Source organism: Vipera berus (genome assembly GCF_964194415.1).
Source record: "Vipera berus genome assembly, chromosome: Z".
In the NCBI taxonomy this organism is placed as follows: Eukaryota; Metazoa; Chordata; class Lepidosauria; order Squamata; family Viperidae; genus Vipera; species Vipera berus.
The window spans coordinates 121,631,229-121,644,401 of NC_138205.1; the positions used below are offsets into that span (position 1 = coordinate 121,631,229).

General features: G+C 37.2%; 1 protein-coding gene across 1 annotated transcript in view; it reads left to right on the plus strand.

Annotated features, from left to right (window-relative positions):
• The window catches only part of LOC308679046 (receptor-type tyrosine-protein phosphatase N2-like), a gene marked incomplete at its 5' end in the record, with an annotated part of 141,992 nt that overhangs the window by 102,013 nt on the left and 26,806 nt on the right, over positions 1 to 13,173 (plus strand). The window contains 2 exons of the mRNA XM_081346281.1: positions 10,765 to 10,818; positions 12,744 to 12,808. Coding sequence (XP_081202407.1) covers positions 10,765 to 10,818; positions 12,744 to 12,808 — 119 coding nt within the window. The remainder of the gene's footprint in view (positions 1 to 10,764; positions 10,819 to 12,743; positions 12,809 to 13,173) is intronic.

Here is a 13,173-nt window from a genome sequence, read left to right on the forward strand (position 1 = left end):
CAATTAATGCCTATAATTGGATTTGTTTTTCTAAATAAATAATATTTCTCATATAAAATTTATTTCTTTAAAAATTTAAGAATAGAATAGAAATAGAAAGGGACCTTGGAGGTCTTCTAATCCACCCCCTGCTCAAGCAGGAGAACCTATACCATATGAAACAATGCACAGTATATGTTTACAGAAGTTTTATATAGAAAATTGCAACTATTCCTGTTTTATAGGAGGGAAATTTATAGATGAGATAGTAATTTGCTCTATAACACTGTAGTATGTGTCTGTTTATATAATCCCACAGTTGTACTACTATTCAGTAATGGCATTCTGGTAGCTGAAATGCAGGTAGGTCTTATTTGTGTTTGCAGTGGTCAGCAGGAGGAAGAGGCACAGGAGAGGGCCAGGAAAACATTCCGACTGGTGAAGGAGTACATTCCCTCAACCTTTCTTTAAACAAGCTCAGTGCTGTAATTCTGAATAACTTGGAGTACCCCTGAAGTGTCTAGTCTTCCACCTAGGTTCCTATTGAAGTCTACTGGATCAAAAATACATTAGCCATTGTTAACTTCCCTATACATATACACATGCACACACACACACATAAATGCACACACATACTTTACATCCATGACTAGTACTGCCAAATCTTTTACTGAGTACTCTTCCAAAGTTCCACATTGATGTTTTGGGGCATTTTCAGATTTGCTCCTCAGTTGTTACCACCAGCAGAAAAACATCAGATTCTAGCTTCCACAAATGGAGAATGCAAACCTTCCTCTTCTGGGGGAAAATTATATTGCTAGGCATAGACTGAGTAAGGATCAACAGACTGATGATTGGAATTCAATGTGGCTAGATTCCATAGTGATCTTCACCTTTTCAATGACTTACAGCCAGCAGAAAACAGATTTGCTACTTAAAAAGCCTTTAAAATGTCTGATGGGAGATTTTTTCCAGCCTTGTGCCTGGTTTGGGCATTAGCTTGTTGCCACATTCCCCAGGAAGAGTCTAATGGGCACACTTCACGCTCAGAGACAGAGAGCGTGTACTTAGCTTACCAAAACCTTTTGCCTTCTTTGACCACAGTCCTATGTTTTCTTTTCTCTGTTGATAAAGTAACCAGCCCACCTGTGAAAACTCAGTGCCAAAATTTTAGGAATTCCCCAAAAGGACTGAGACTTGCTTCACAGTGCAGGGTATGCAAAAAGTACCTGATTTAGGTGAATTCCTTTCTGCCTTCGTGGGGATGATCCATTGTTTACCTAACTACAGCTGGTTCTTGAGTTATATTAGGATTAAGCACACAGCATATTTACTAGCCTGATTTTCACAATACAAAAGAGAAATCCTAAGAGTTTTATATAATTGTAGTAATGCATACTACTCCCATTGGAGGGCATTGTCCTAGATGGTAGACCCCCCCAAGGTATGTGTAAATGCCAATAACTATGAGGTGGAACTTGGATTGACCATTACATTCCTACTTCAACTGCAAAGGAATTTAGTACTGTACCTTCCTCTGGAATAAAGAAATTTATGCATAGACATAGAAACTCAGTCAGTACCTGCATTGCTTACAGCAGGGCTTTTCAACCAGTGCTACGGGTACCACCTGTGGTACATTGGCACCTGGCAGGTGGTACGCAACCATCCTAGAAAAGTGGTAGTGGGGGAGGGGAATGAGCTGAACCAGTGGCAGCACCGCACAAGCCTGAGCGAGAGATGGCTGGAGCTGCAAGACTCTCAGGGCTTAGCAGAAGCGCCAGGATCAGTGCTTCTTCAGGACTGTCAGGGCTCAGCGGAAGTGCCAGGCTCCAGCTGGAGCTCAGCACTGATCCCGGTGCTTCTGAGCCCAGAAGAAGCACCAATCAGCTGGAATGTTCCAGGGTCTTGTGATTTACATTCAGATGCTTGGCAACTGATTCATATTTATGACTGTCACAGTGTCCCAGGGTCATGTGAAGTGACCAAAACCTGCTGCAAGCACCCAGCAGATGGGGGGGAATAATAACCAAACATCCCCACACCCTGCTGTCAATCCTCAACAGAAATGCTCACAATGAAAACTTTGGACAGGAGGAAGAGCGCCGCCAGGAGGGCAGGCAGGTGTCTTGCTCAGCTGTGGCTTGGGGGCTTCTTTTTAAGTGCCATTGTAACTTTGAACAGTCACTAAGCGAACTGTTGTAAGTCGAGGACTACCTGTACATCACTTTTTTCTTTTCTTTTTTGTCATCAAGTTTTTGACACCTTGCAAGGCGACTGGTGTCACTCGGATGTTGCCATATCCTAAACGTGGTACAATGGGTGAAAAGGTTGAAAAGCCCTGGCTTAAAGAGTCAGAAGTTGTTAAAAAGATACTTGAGTTCAGATAAACCATGCCAGTCCATGGAAGCTCAATGAAGTTTTGTCTTACCTAAACCTTGTCCCATCCATCCATCCATCCTTTAATCCTTAGCAGATCACCTTGATTAGAAAACTCAAGTTCTGTTTAGGCTTGCAGGGGAGGAGGAAATTAGAGGAAAGGCACGGCGGGTGGTGGGGGGGTTGTGAAAAACAGTGGGTGACTCAGAGATGAAATATAAAGTAAATGAAAACACACAAAGCCCTCCCCTCCTAGAAGTTTGCAAAAAGAAACTGTTTGAAGGACACTTCATCATTATTGAAAAAAAGGATTTCATCAGTTCACTTGCAGCTACTAAGTTTCCCCCACTCCTTCAAATGCCCATACTTCATTTGCAAATTTAAATGCAATAATAGTGTTCTGTAACTGCAGAAGAGGATTGTTCAGATTTTGTTGCCAACTGCTGTACTTGGTGATACCTTTTCCCTTTTAGTTCAGTAAGAATCTCTAATGCAACTAGGGGTAGAAATTGGGGGATAGAAATGATTGTGCAAATTGGGCAAAGAGACGAAGATTTAGGAAAAAAGATAAACACATGGGACTTTCTGAAGGTGAACAGTTTAGAGGCAGAATATAGCAAGGAAGGCAGGAAAGAAGCCTTACATAGGGCTAAAAATTGGGAGGGGAGGGCAAAGTTCCCAAAATCTAAAAATAGCTTTTGAAAAGAAATGTTACTTCCTTACTTCTTTCTGAAGAGCTAAAAGGAGGAAACACGCATGCACACTCACAAACCTAGGAACAAAAATAACACAATAACTTGTTCAAGGAATTTCTTGGGGTACTAGTAAGTGGACATACCTTGTGCTTCAGAAAAATCAGACACAGCTCATGTGTATGCAGTCATATTTGATTAAAACATAAAAACAGTGTAGAACATTGATAATTCTTGGTTTTCACAAGCCTGGATTGCAAGAGTTCCAGCTGAACGAAGAGATTGTATAAATTGCTGTTCTCCTCCCATCAATAATGGATTTCTTACATTCTACTTTATTTGAATTTCAAACATTCCTTCCTCAGAGAACTGATAAAAATCTACACTGTCCTTTTGTTACGTAGGATGGGAAACACTCACCTAGGGGTTGGGGCAATTATTATTTCGGTGGTTTCTTCTGGTGGCAAAAAAGCTACATCATATATAAAGGTGCTATTATTTTCCCTTTAATATTCCAATCAAAATTCATTCCCATAAGAATGTGCTGAAGGGACACTGAATGCATTTGAAGGGGAGATAGTAATCAAAGGCCCCCCCTCCCCTCCTCAGCCTCCAAACTGTTTTGACAGTTTGTAAGCCATGTAAGGTGAGGGAATTGAGAGAATGATCTCTATAAGTTTGTTTTATAGGTTTTATGCATCAGCTACCAACAATGTGATCAACTCACCATTTCACATCAACTCTCCCTTACCTCAAAGGCACACACCTCACATACATACATAAACAAGTAAGCTCACACAAGGGGAAAAGAAAGAAAAAAACAGAGCTCTTAATTTTTAGCATCATGAACAGACATTTTTTTTCTTCAATAGAACTTAAACTTTGCAATTTTCACTCTGCTTCAATTTTAACAATAGCCCTTAGACTTACATACCGCTTTATAGTGCTTTATAGCGCTCATTGAGCAGTTTACAAAGTCAACATATTGCTCCCAACAATCTTGACTCATTTTACCGATCTTGGAAGGTTGAGTCAACCTTGCACTGGTCACAATCAAACTGCTGATAGTAAGCAGTGAGTTAGCCTGTAGTACTGCATTCTAACCACTGCACCATCACAGCTTAAAGAAACGTAAAGAAACATTCTCTTTCTGTTCAAGAGAAAGCTTTACCTTTTAGGTTAGTTGAAAGCACCCTTTCAGGTGAAAATAGGTTACCAGCCTCATTTTTGTCTTTTTTTGTTTATTTGTTTGCTATATGATTTTTTTTTCATTTCCTATATACCACCATGCATGCCTTGTAGTGGTCCATGGCCCAGGGGTTGGGGATCCCTGCCCTAGTGGAATAAGTACACTTCCCTATCTTCTACCTTCAGTTTGCAAGCACAGGGGCCCCAGGAGAGGATACTGCCAGCTCCTCTCCGCCTTCAGTTTTCAGGCACCATGCTCTCAGGAGGACTGTCTGAATAGGGTATGGGCACTCTTTTTTGGATTCAGAGACCAGGCTGGCAGTTGTCCAGATAAAGCTAAGCATGCAATCTCTCACAAACTGCTGAATCCTTCAAACCGATTCAAAACAAACTCACAGGAGTTTTGGTGCAGTTGAAACTGACACAGAATGCAATCTATGGGCAGCATGAAAAGGGGATCTCTCTCTCTCTCTCTCTCTCACTCTCTCTCTCTCTCTCTCTCTCTCTCTCTCTCTCTCTCTCTCTCTCTCTCTCACACACACACACACACACACACACACACACGGTACAAGACCCAAAATTTATTGTATACTTCCAACTCTGAAACCTCTGGTTCAAGCAATTATTTGGCCCCAAACCCAAATTCTCTTTACTAACTATGTTGAAATGGGCAGAATCCAGGCATGACCCTTAAGACAAATGATTTTGTGCTAGCTGAGTGAAGTTACCTGAGTTGGATCCATTCCTCCATGAGAGCCTAAGGTCCTTAACTGGGTTGCCAATTATTAGAAGAAAATACTGGGTTCATTCTAGGCTGGGTCTTTGAAAGAACACTTAGGGAGAATTGTTTGAAGCAGAAACAAAATTTTATTTGAGAGCATAGCACATAATCACAGTAATCAAAGCTAGATTACAAAATTTGAGGTGATTAATTCATATAAAAACCCTTCCTTTGTTTCTCCCAGTGACAGAACTATCCCCTAGGAATTGTTAGAAACTGAAATTATATGGATGGCCAAAAGAGGTGTTCTGGGGTTTGGCATTGCTGATCTTTTCCCCCTCACTTATTTACCATATCAACTGGCTTTCTGTTTAATTAACATTGCAGGTAGATATATCAGTCACAAAACGGAAGGTTATCTTTATTTGTTTAAAACATATAGCCACCCATCTTTAAGACAACCTGGCTGGCTTCCAATAAAATCATTTTAAAAACTAAAATTAAAACATAAAATAATAAAAGCAAAAAATTTGCACTAATCCATGGTGATGTATGATTATCTGGTCTTTTCCCAATGCTTGGATTAGAAAGCCAGGGGATTTACAGAAGGCAAGGAAGGCAAAGACCTGCCAAACTTCCAGGAGCAGAATATTCCATAGGGCAGGGGCTGTCACAGGAAAGGCATGTTTCCTGACTCCCACTAGATGACAATATTTGGGGAAGGGAACCAGAAATGTGTCCACCTTATCTAGCAGGACAGGTAGATCTCCTTAAGGAAAGGTGCTCCCACAGGTAGCCTGGCTTTTTGCCATATTGAGCTTTAAAGGTGGTGACTAGTACATTTTGTCTTTTCATGGCTGGAAGTTCTAGTATAATGAAGGGAATAGAACAGAACAGAATAGAATAGAATAGAGCTGGAAAGGACCTTGGAGGCCTTCTAGTCCAGTCCCCTGCTCAAGCAGGAGAACCTATACCATTTCAGACAAGTGACTGTCTAATCTCTTCTTAAAAACCTCCAGTAATGGAGCACCCACGATTTCTGAAGGCATGCAGTTCCACTGGTTAATTGTCCTCACTGTTAGGACATTTCTCCTTAATTCCAGGTTGCCTCTCTTTGGTCAGTTTCCAACCATTGTTTTTTATCCTGCCCTCTGGTGCTCTGGAGAATAGTTTGATGACCTCTTTGTGGCAGCCCCTCAAATACTGGAATACTGCTATCATGTCTCTCCTATTTCTTCTTTTCTTTAGACTAGCCAACCCAAGTTCTGCAGCCGTTCTTGATATGTTTTAATCTCCAGGCCTTTAGTTGCTCTTCTCTGAACTTTTTCCAAAGTTTCAATATCTTTTTTATAGTATGGTGACCAAAATTGGTTGCAGTATTCCAGGTGTGGTCTTACTAGGGTTTTATAAAGTGGTACTAACACTTCTCATGATCTTGATTCTATGCCTCTGTTTATACAACCCAGGATTGTATTAGCTTTTTTGGCAGCTGCTGTACACAGCTGGCTCGTAGTCAAGTGATCGTCCACTAGGACCCCAAGGTCCCTCTTACAGTTACTGTTCTTGAGCCAGGTCTCGCCTAATCTTTACTTATACCTTTGGTTTTTCCTGCCTAAATGTAAAACTTTGCTTTTCTCCACATTGAAACTCATTTTGTTGGATAGGGCCTATTGTTCAAGTTTGTCAAGATCTTTTAGGATCCTGAGTTTATCTTCTGAAGTGTTGGCTATTCCTGCCAGTTTAGTGTCATCTGCAAATTTGATGAGTTCCCCTTCTATTCCCTCATCTAAGTCATTGATGAAGATATTAAAGAGTACAGGGCCTAAGATGGAGCCTTGTGGTACCCTACTGCTTACTTCTCTCCATGTGGATGTAGTGCCATTGAGGACTACTCACTGAGTACGGTTTGTCAGCCAGTTACAGATCCATCTGGTGGTGATGTTGTCTGTCCCATCTTTTTCTAGCTTACTAAGCAGCAGGTTGTGGTCTACTTTGTCAAATGTCTTACTGAAATCTAAGTATACTATGTCCACAGCGTTTTGCTGGTCTACTAATTTAGTCACTTTATCGAAGAATGAAATAAAATTGGTTGGGCCTGATTTGTTTTTAACAAACTCATGCTGTCTGCTAGTTATAACTTCATTTGTTTCTAGTTGTTCGCAGATCTTTTTTTGATGATTTTTTCCAGGATCTTCCCAGGTAACTGATTGGTCTGTAGTTTCCTGGGTCCATTTTTTTCCTCTTTCTTGAAGATGGGAACCACATCAGCCCTTTTCCAATCCTCAGGTACTTCCCTGGTGCTCTAGAATTTTTGAAAGATATGGTGCAATGGTTCTGACATAAAATCTGCCAGCTTCTGCAGAACACTGGGATGTAATCTGTCGGGTCGTGGTGATTTATATTCGTCAAAGTCGGATAGATGCTTTCTTATCATTTTCTTGCTTATTTTAATTTTTGTTTCTAATTTGTCTTTTGCAGTGGGGTTTTCTTTTTTGGTATGTTGGGCTATAATTTCTTTTTGTGTGAAGATTGATGCAAATAATGAGTTAAGTAGCTCTGCTTTCTCCCTACTGCCCATTATTTCCTGCCTATTATTTCTTCTCTCTTTAGTGGACCTACAGTTTCCTTGACTTTTTGCTTGTTGGAAGAAACTTTTTTTTATTGTCCTTGATTTCTGTTGCTAGTCTTTGTTCGTTCTTTGCTTTCCTGACTTCATCTCTGCATGTTCTGGCTGTCTGCTGATAATCAGCCTTAGTTATGTGTCCCTCTTTCCATTTTTTGTACTTGTCCTTTTTGACTTTCAGTTTGTCAGAGAGAGCTTTGTGCAGCCATGCTGGTTTCTTCTTGAATTTCTTATTTTTCTTTTTCAGTGGTGCTGGACTGAGCTTTTATGATCATATTTTTCAGAGTTTCCCGTGCTTCTTGAGTTGTTTTCCCCTTTAGGATTTTCATCCATGGAATCTTTCCTAGGTTCTCTCTGAGTTTGTTAAAATCAGCTCTTTTGACCTTTAAGACATTGATTGGATTATTTTCTATTGCTTGTCTTTGCATTATATTGAATTTCAATATGACGTGGTCACTTTCACCCAAGGTTCCGGGATCTTGACAGACTTGAACATTGGGTGCTATCTAACAAAATGAAATTCAATGGTGAAAAAAGTAAGGTTCTACATTTAGACAAGAAAAACCAAATGCACAGGTATAGTATAGGTGGTCAATTTAGGTAGGCTATTTTTTAGGGGAAATTCCGCCCCTTTATGTTCCTTAAGCAACCCCCATGTTCCTTCTCCCTCAATGTTTTTTCCCCAAAGAGAAAATCTTAATAATTATCAGTTCTCAAATTTCAAAACTGTAGTTTTATATTTCTTCCACTTCAATATTGTGTATTTCTGTCCCTCCATAGAAATTAAAACGGCACTTCTGTTACATTCAGAGGTTTTTAGCTTCTTGGGAGCCTTTCCCAGGAAATTCAGTTGTAAAATAATAAAGAAAGGATCAATATTCTCACCTCGTTCCAAACATGCTGTTTATGATGTGTTAATTGGTGCTTTTCTTCTTCGGTTGTCAGCAGCTAATGGCTGGTCATAGGAATGTAGCCAGTCTTTCACCTGCTGATTTGGAGAGCTTTTCTCAGATCGAACGGAAAGACCACTATCTCTCCGTGATCAATGAGACACCCCTCCTTCTTCATCGCCTCTTTAGGGTGACTGTGCCCTTTTTAGGGCCCCCAGCAGGGCGAAATCGGGCGCGGAAGGCAGAGCCCTGCCTTCCTGCGTCCCGTTCCACCCCAACTCAAAACTGGAAGTCTGTTGATGTGACTCTTTTAGGGGTAATTTGGTTTTTCTTTGTTAAGTGTCTGCATGTGTTCTTTGAGGGGGAGGTTGTGGGTCTGCGCATTTCCACCAGGGAATGTTTATTTCAATGTGCTGCCATCTGTGGCCAATGTCAGACTCTTTGTCAAATTTGTTATTTTTTGTTATTTCTCCCCTTTTGCCCTAGAAAAGCTTGGGACCTGGGGAACAGGAGAAGATTAAATTGCAGGGAAAGTGTTGACTTCCTTCCCAAAATGGCATAGAGGGGGTTGTCCTATAATCTTACAGCAATATTAAAAAAAAACTCTTCATATGAGCAGTGAACTATCTTAAATTAGGACCACCAAATCACTCCAAAGTTCACCTATCAGTTTTCAGGAAATCTGTTTTCTTTGTTCTGACATGTCCTGAACTCAGTCCAGGAATAATTATATAGCCTTTGTTTGAAATGTTATACTTGTCATTAAGGCCCGCATCAATTACTATTGCCTTTGCTTTAACTAAGTGTTACATAGCACCTCCAGTTTGGCACTAAATTATTTTCCTAAGCAGTTATACACAATTTATACAGAGCTTTATTTTTATTCCATTTTGATATCTAACTCTATGTTCCTCATTCTCATCAAAAATGAATTTTAGACATCAGGCCCTGATTTTTTTCTAAGGCATTCTTCTTCCTTCTATTCAGCAAAATGCAGCTACTTCTCACTGCATCTTCTCTGCCTTTAACTGAAGATACTTAACTTAGAGAAAAGTGATTGATTTGTTATATTCTTTATGTAAACTTGTAAATCAGTAGAATTTTAATGCTGGTTTGAGTTGATTCTTTCCTGATCTTTTCTAGCTAATAGTTCTTCTCATGAACTGGAATAAATGATGTAAATTTATTAATTCCATTTTTTTTAACTCAGGGGGAGTTATTCTTAAATTAGGAAACAAGGAATTATATATTTATTTTAAACAGAACAGATTTCTATAAAAAAGAAATCTGGTACTATTTGCTAGACATATACATGTACATGTATAAGTTTATAGGTATATGTACACCTACAAGAGGAGAATCAAAAGTTCCTAAGTCATTTACAAATTTGTAGTTAAAAACAACATTTTGAATTATGCCTATAAAATATGTTTCCAGTTGTTTAAAGTTTATGTCTCTGAATATATTGTATATTTGAAAAGATCAGAAAATAAAATGTACTATATAAATACAGCAGTTATATATGCAAAATTAAGGGTTTTTTCATGTATTGTTCTGTGAATTAAGAAGTATATTTCTTAGGTAGTAGCTTTTAAACATTGATTTATTTAGGAATGTATGTATCTTTCAAAGCAAAAGTTCTCAATGAAACTGTATTAGCTTTTGAAGTAGAACTTTGCTAATACTGCCTCAGAGCTGAAAGTGAACTATTTAACTTTAACCAAAGCAGGATTTGTTGTCATTTATATTACTAATGTAAAAAATGCAGGAGAGCACCCTTTTATTATTTTGTTATTGCTGTGTAAGAACACGCAGTCTTTGGTTCAACAATTCAAAAGAATATACAATACAGACAGAACATTTGGAATAGCATGATATTTTAAAGTTGTGAGGAAATTATAATTCTGTGTGTTGGCACCACACATGGGTTGAATAAGCCTGATTTCACACATAATATTAAAACTTATATATAGTTTAGAATCCATAATGATTGAGTTCATACATTGTGCTAACCAATTCTAAACAAGCTCTACAATAATTTATATAGCAGTGAAAATGGAATGAAGGATTTAGTTGATAACAAATTAATCTAGATTATAATTCTATAAGCATTATAAAATACATTTACTAATTCTAGTCACTCTTTTGCGGGGATATTTTAAGAATTACACCTGTTATCCTATTATTTTAATAAATATGTTTTTATGACTTAATTTTGTTTTTGTTTCTGAAAAGTGTTATGTTCTTAGATAATTATTAATACTTATCAAATCTATGTTTGTTTTATTGCAGAAAAATAAACAAGTGCTACAGGGGCCGTTCTTGTCCAATAGTTGTGCATTGCAGGCAAGTATAATTTTTTTAAAACAACGCATATGAAACTTACATGTCAATAGCTTTGTACATTGATTTATTAAATAATCAAATCAAATGCCTTATAATTCTGACAAGTTCATATTTTCTGCTGGGGTGAGTAAATGCAGAAATTCTTGACAATCCTCTTTTATAGACTGGTTTCTTAAGAAAATATTTTTCTTAAATTATCTAAAACTAATGGTCAGATCTCACCCAAATCATTACAGAAATTGTTTCTTTTTAGGAAGACGTAGCACATGCATTTAATGTATATTATAATTGTACATATTTTTGCCTGGGCAAAAAACATATTGAGTCAAATGGAATTTACTTTTTCATAATATAAACCTTGCTGCGTAGAATTATACTACTACTACAAAAAAAGCTCTTTTCATCTGTTACTGAATTGCATTTAACACACATTTTTAAAAAACCTTTAAATTTTTGCTCATAGTGAAGTAATAAGGTATAATTACTATGTGTATGTATATTGTGATCTATTCACAATTATGTTTTATAGAAAATTCAAACTTCCCTTATCTTCTGAGACTGTTTTGCCATACAGTTTTACAAAACCTGAAGAAGTAGAAGAAGCAGGATTTATATTATGAAAATGTTAAATAGGAATAAACGTATGGTAAAATAACTTGTCATTCTCTATGACAATAAGAAATACTTTGTAATCTGTAAAAATGGATTCCTAAATAGATTTGCATTATTTCCAAAAATTCATTAACATTATAATATAAGTGATTTTTATAGGCGCAGGAATGTGTTTTTTTAAGTTTATGTACATTATTATGACCAAGTCTATTATTTTAATTAACAAAAATGTCTCTATTTCTTATTTTTAATTTATTTGAACCCCTTGATTAGTGACACCCAAGCATCATTCTGTGGCTAATAAATTTGAAACAACAAATTACCTTTCACTCAGATTGTATGCAACATTTTACTATTGTTGTCATATCTTTTTCTTCCTGCAATGCCTCAAAACTTTCTATATATTAAGAAAAATTAAAATGAATAATCATTTCAAATGGACTCATTCTCTTTCATGGAAGTATTGTCAAAAAGCCCCTCATAGGTTAGAACGTGGGGAAAAACACAAAAGGAAAACTGCTGAAATCTTAATGATGTTTGTACACAATAGATTCAGAAAGCATCACATTTCCAGATAAAAGTTGACCTCTTTTGAAGGCAGTGAAAACTACATTCAGATTGCAAATCTTGACATATTTACACTGCTCTATGACAAATTTCCACTTTTGTTGTCATTCCTAAGCAGTAGTTCCCTGACCAGGTTAAAAATAATGTACGGAATGTGCATGGCAACTTTTTTTAATTGTTTTTCTGTAGAGATGAAAGGAAGAATGTAGTTAGCCATATCTTTTTTCCAGACTCAGGTGGCTGGTATCCAATTTCTCTGTGAAAAATAATGTGCCCTTTAGATAACAAAAGGTTTTTCACAGCAGGAGGAGAAGCAGGTCAGCTTGCAGAGCCAGGGAAGTTTCAGAAATTTAGAGAGTGCTATCATTTGGAGAAAATGCATTTTGCTCTTTTTGATTTTTTCTAACAGGCCAAGTTGAACAGGTTTTCATTATGCAGGCAGGTTTCTATACTTATTTGTGTTAAATAAAAAAATGACATTATTCCCAAATATGTGTATTTTTGTCTTTAGAGAAATAAATTCTTTATTCAAAGCTTTACTGTTCATATGCACACAGATCAAGTAATATGTATGAATAGTTCATTTTTTAAAAAAGTTTTTTCTCTCTCACTATTACCTAACTATATGATGTGCTTCTCCATCTCAGCTTAGTCCCCTAGTTACATTTACCTCTTAAAAAGATAAACTCTAATTTTGTTAGGATTTTTTGCACATTGAATTAGATTTTTTTTCTCATTGTCTATAGTGATGGTGCAGGAAGAACTGGAACCTACATCCTAATTGACATGGTTCTCAATAAAATGGCCAAAGGTGAGAATAAAAAGTGATGCCTTTTAGAGTTCTGCAATATTCTGTCCTTTTCATAAAAGGGCCTCAGACAAATTTTGAGGGAAATTGTCCTTGTCTGAATTTGATACTAATCTTTTTTTCCTGTAAAGTTTCCTTATAAATGGTTTGACACATGTGGTTAAAAATAAGCATAGGCTGTATTTTCATTATCTATGTAATTTCAAATAAGAAAAAGATAAATAATTAGTTTTATTTTCTCTAGTCTGTATGTGTTCATTTCTTCAGCTGCATTCACCTCCTATATAGTTATGTTCAATAGCTTTTCTGGTTTGATGATTATTCTGACATCATGAGATCATTCCCAATCTGAAATTTGAAAAATTCCA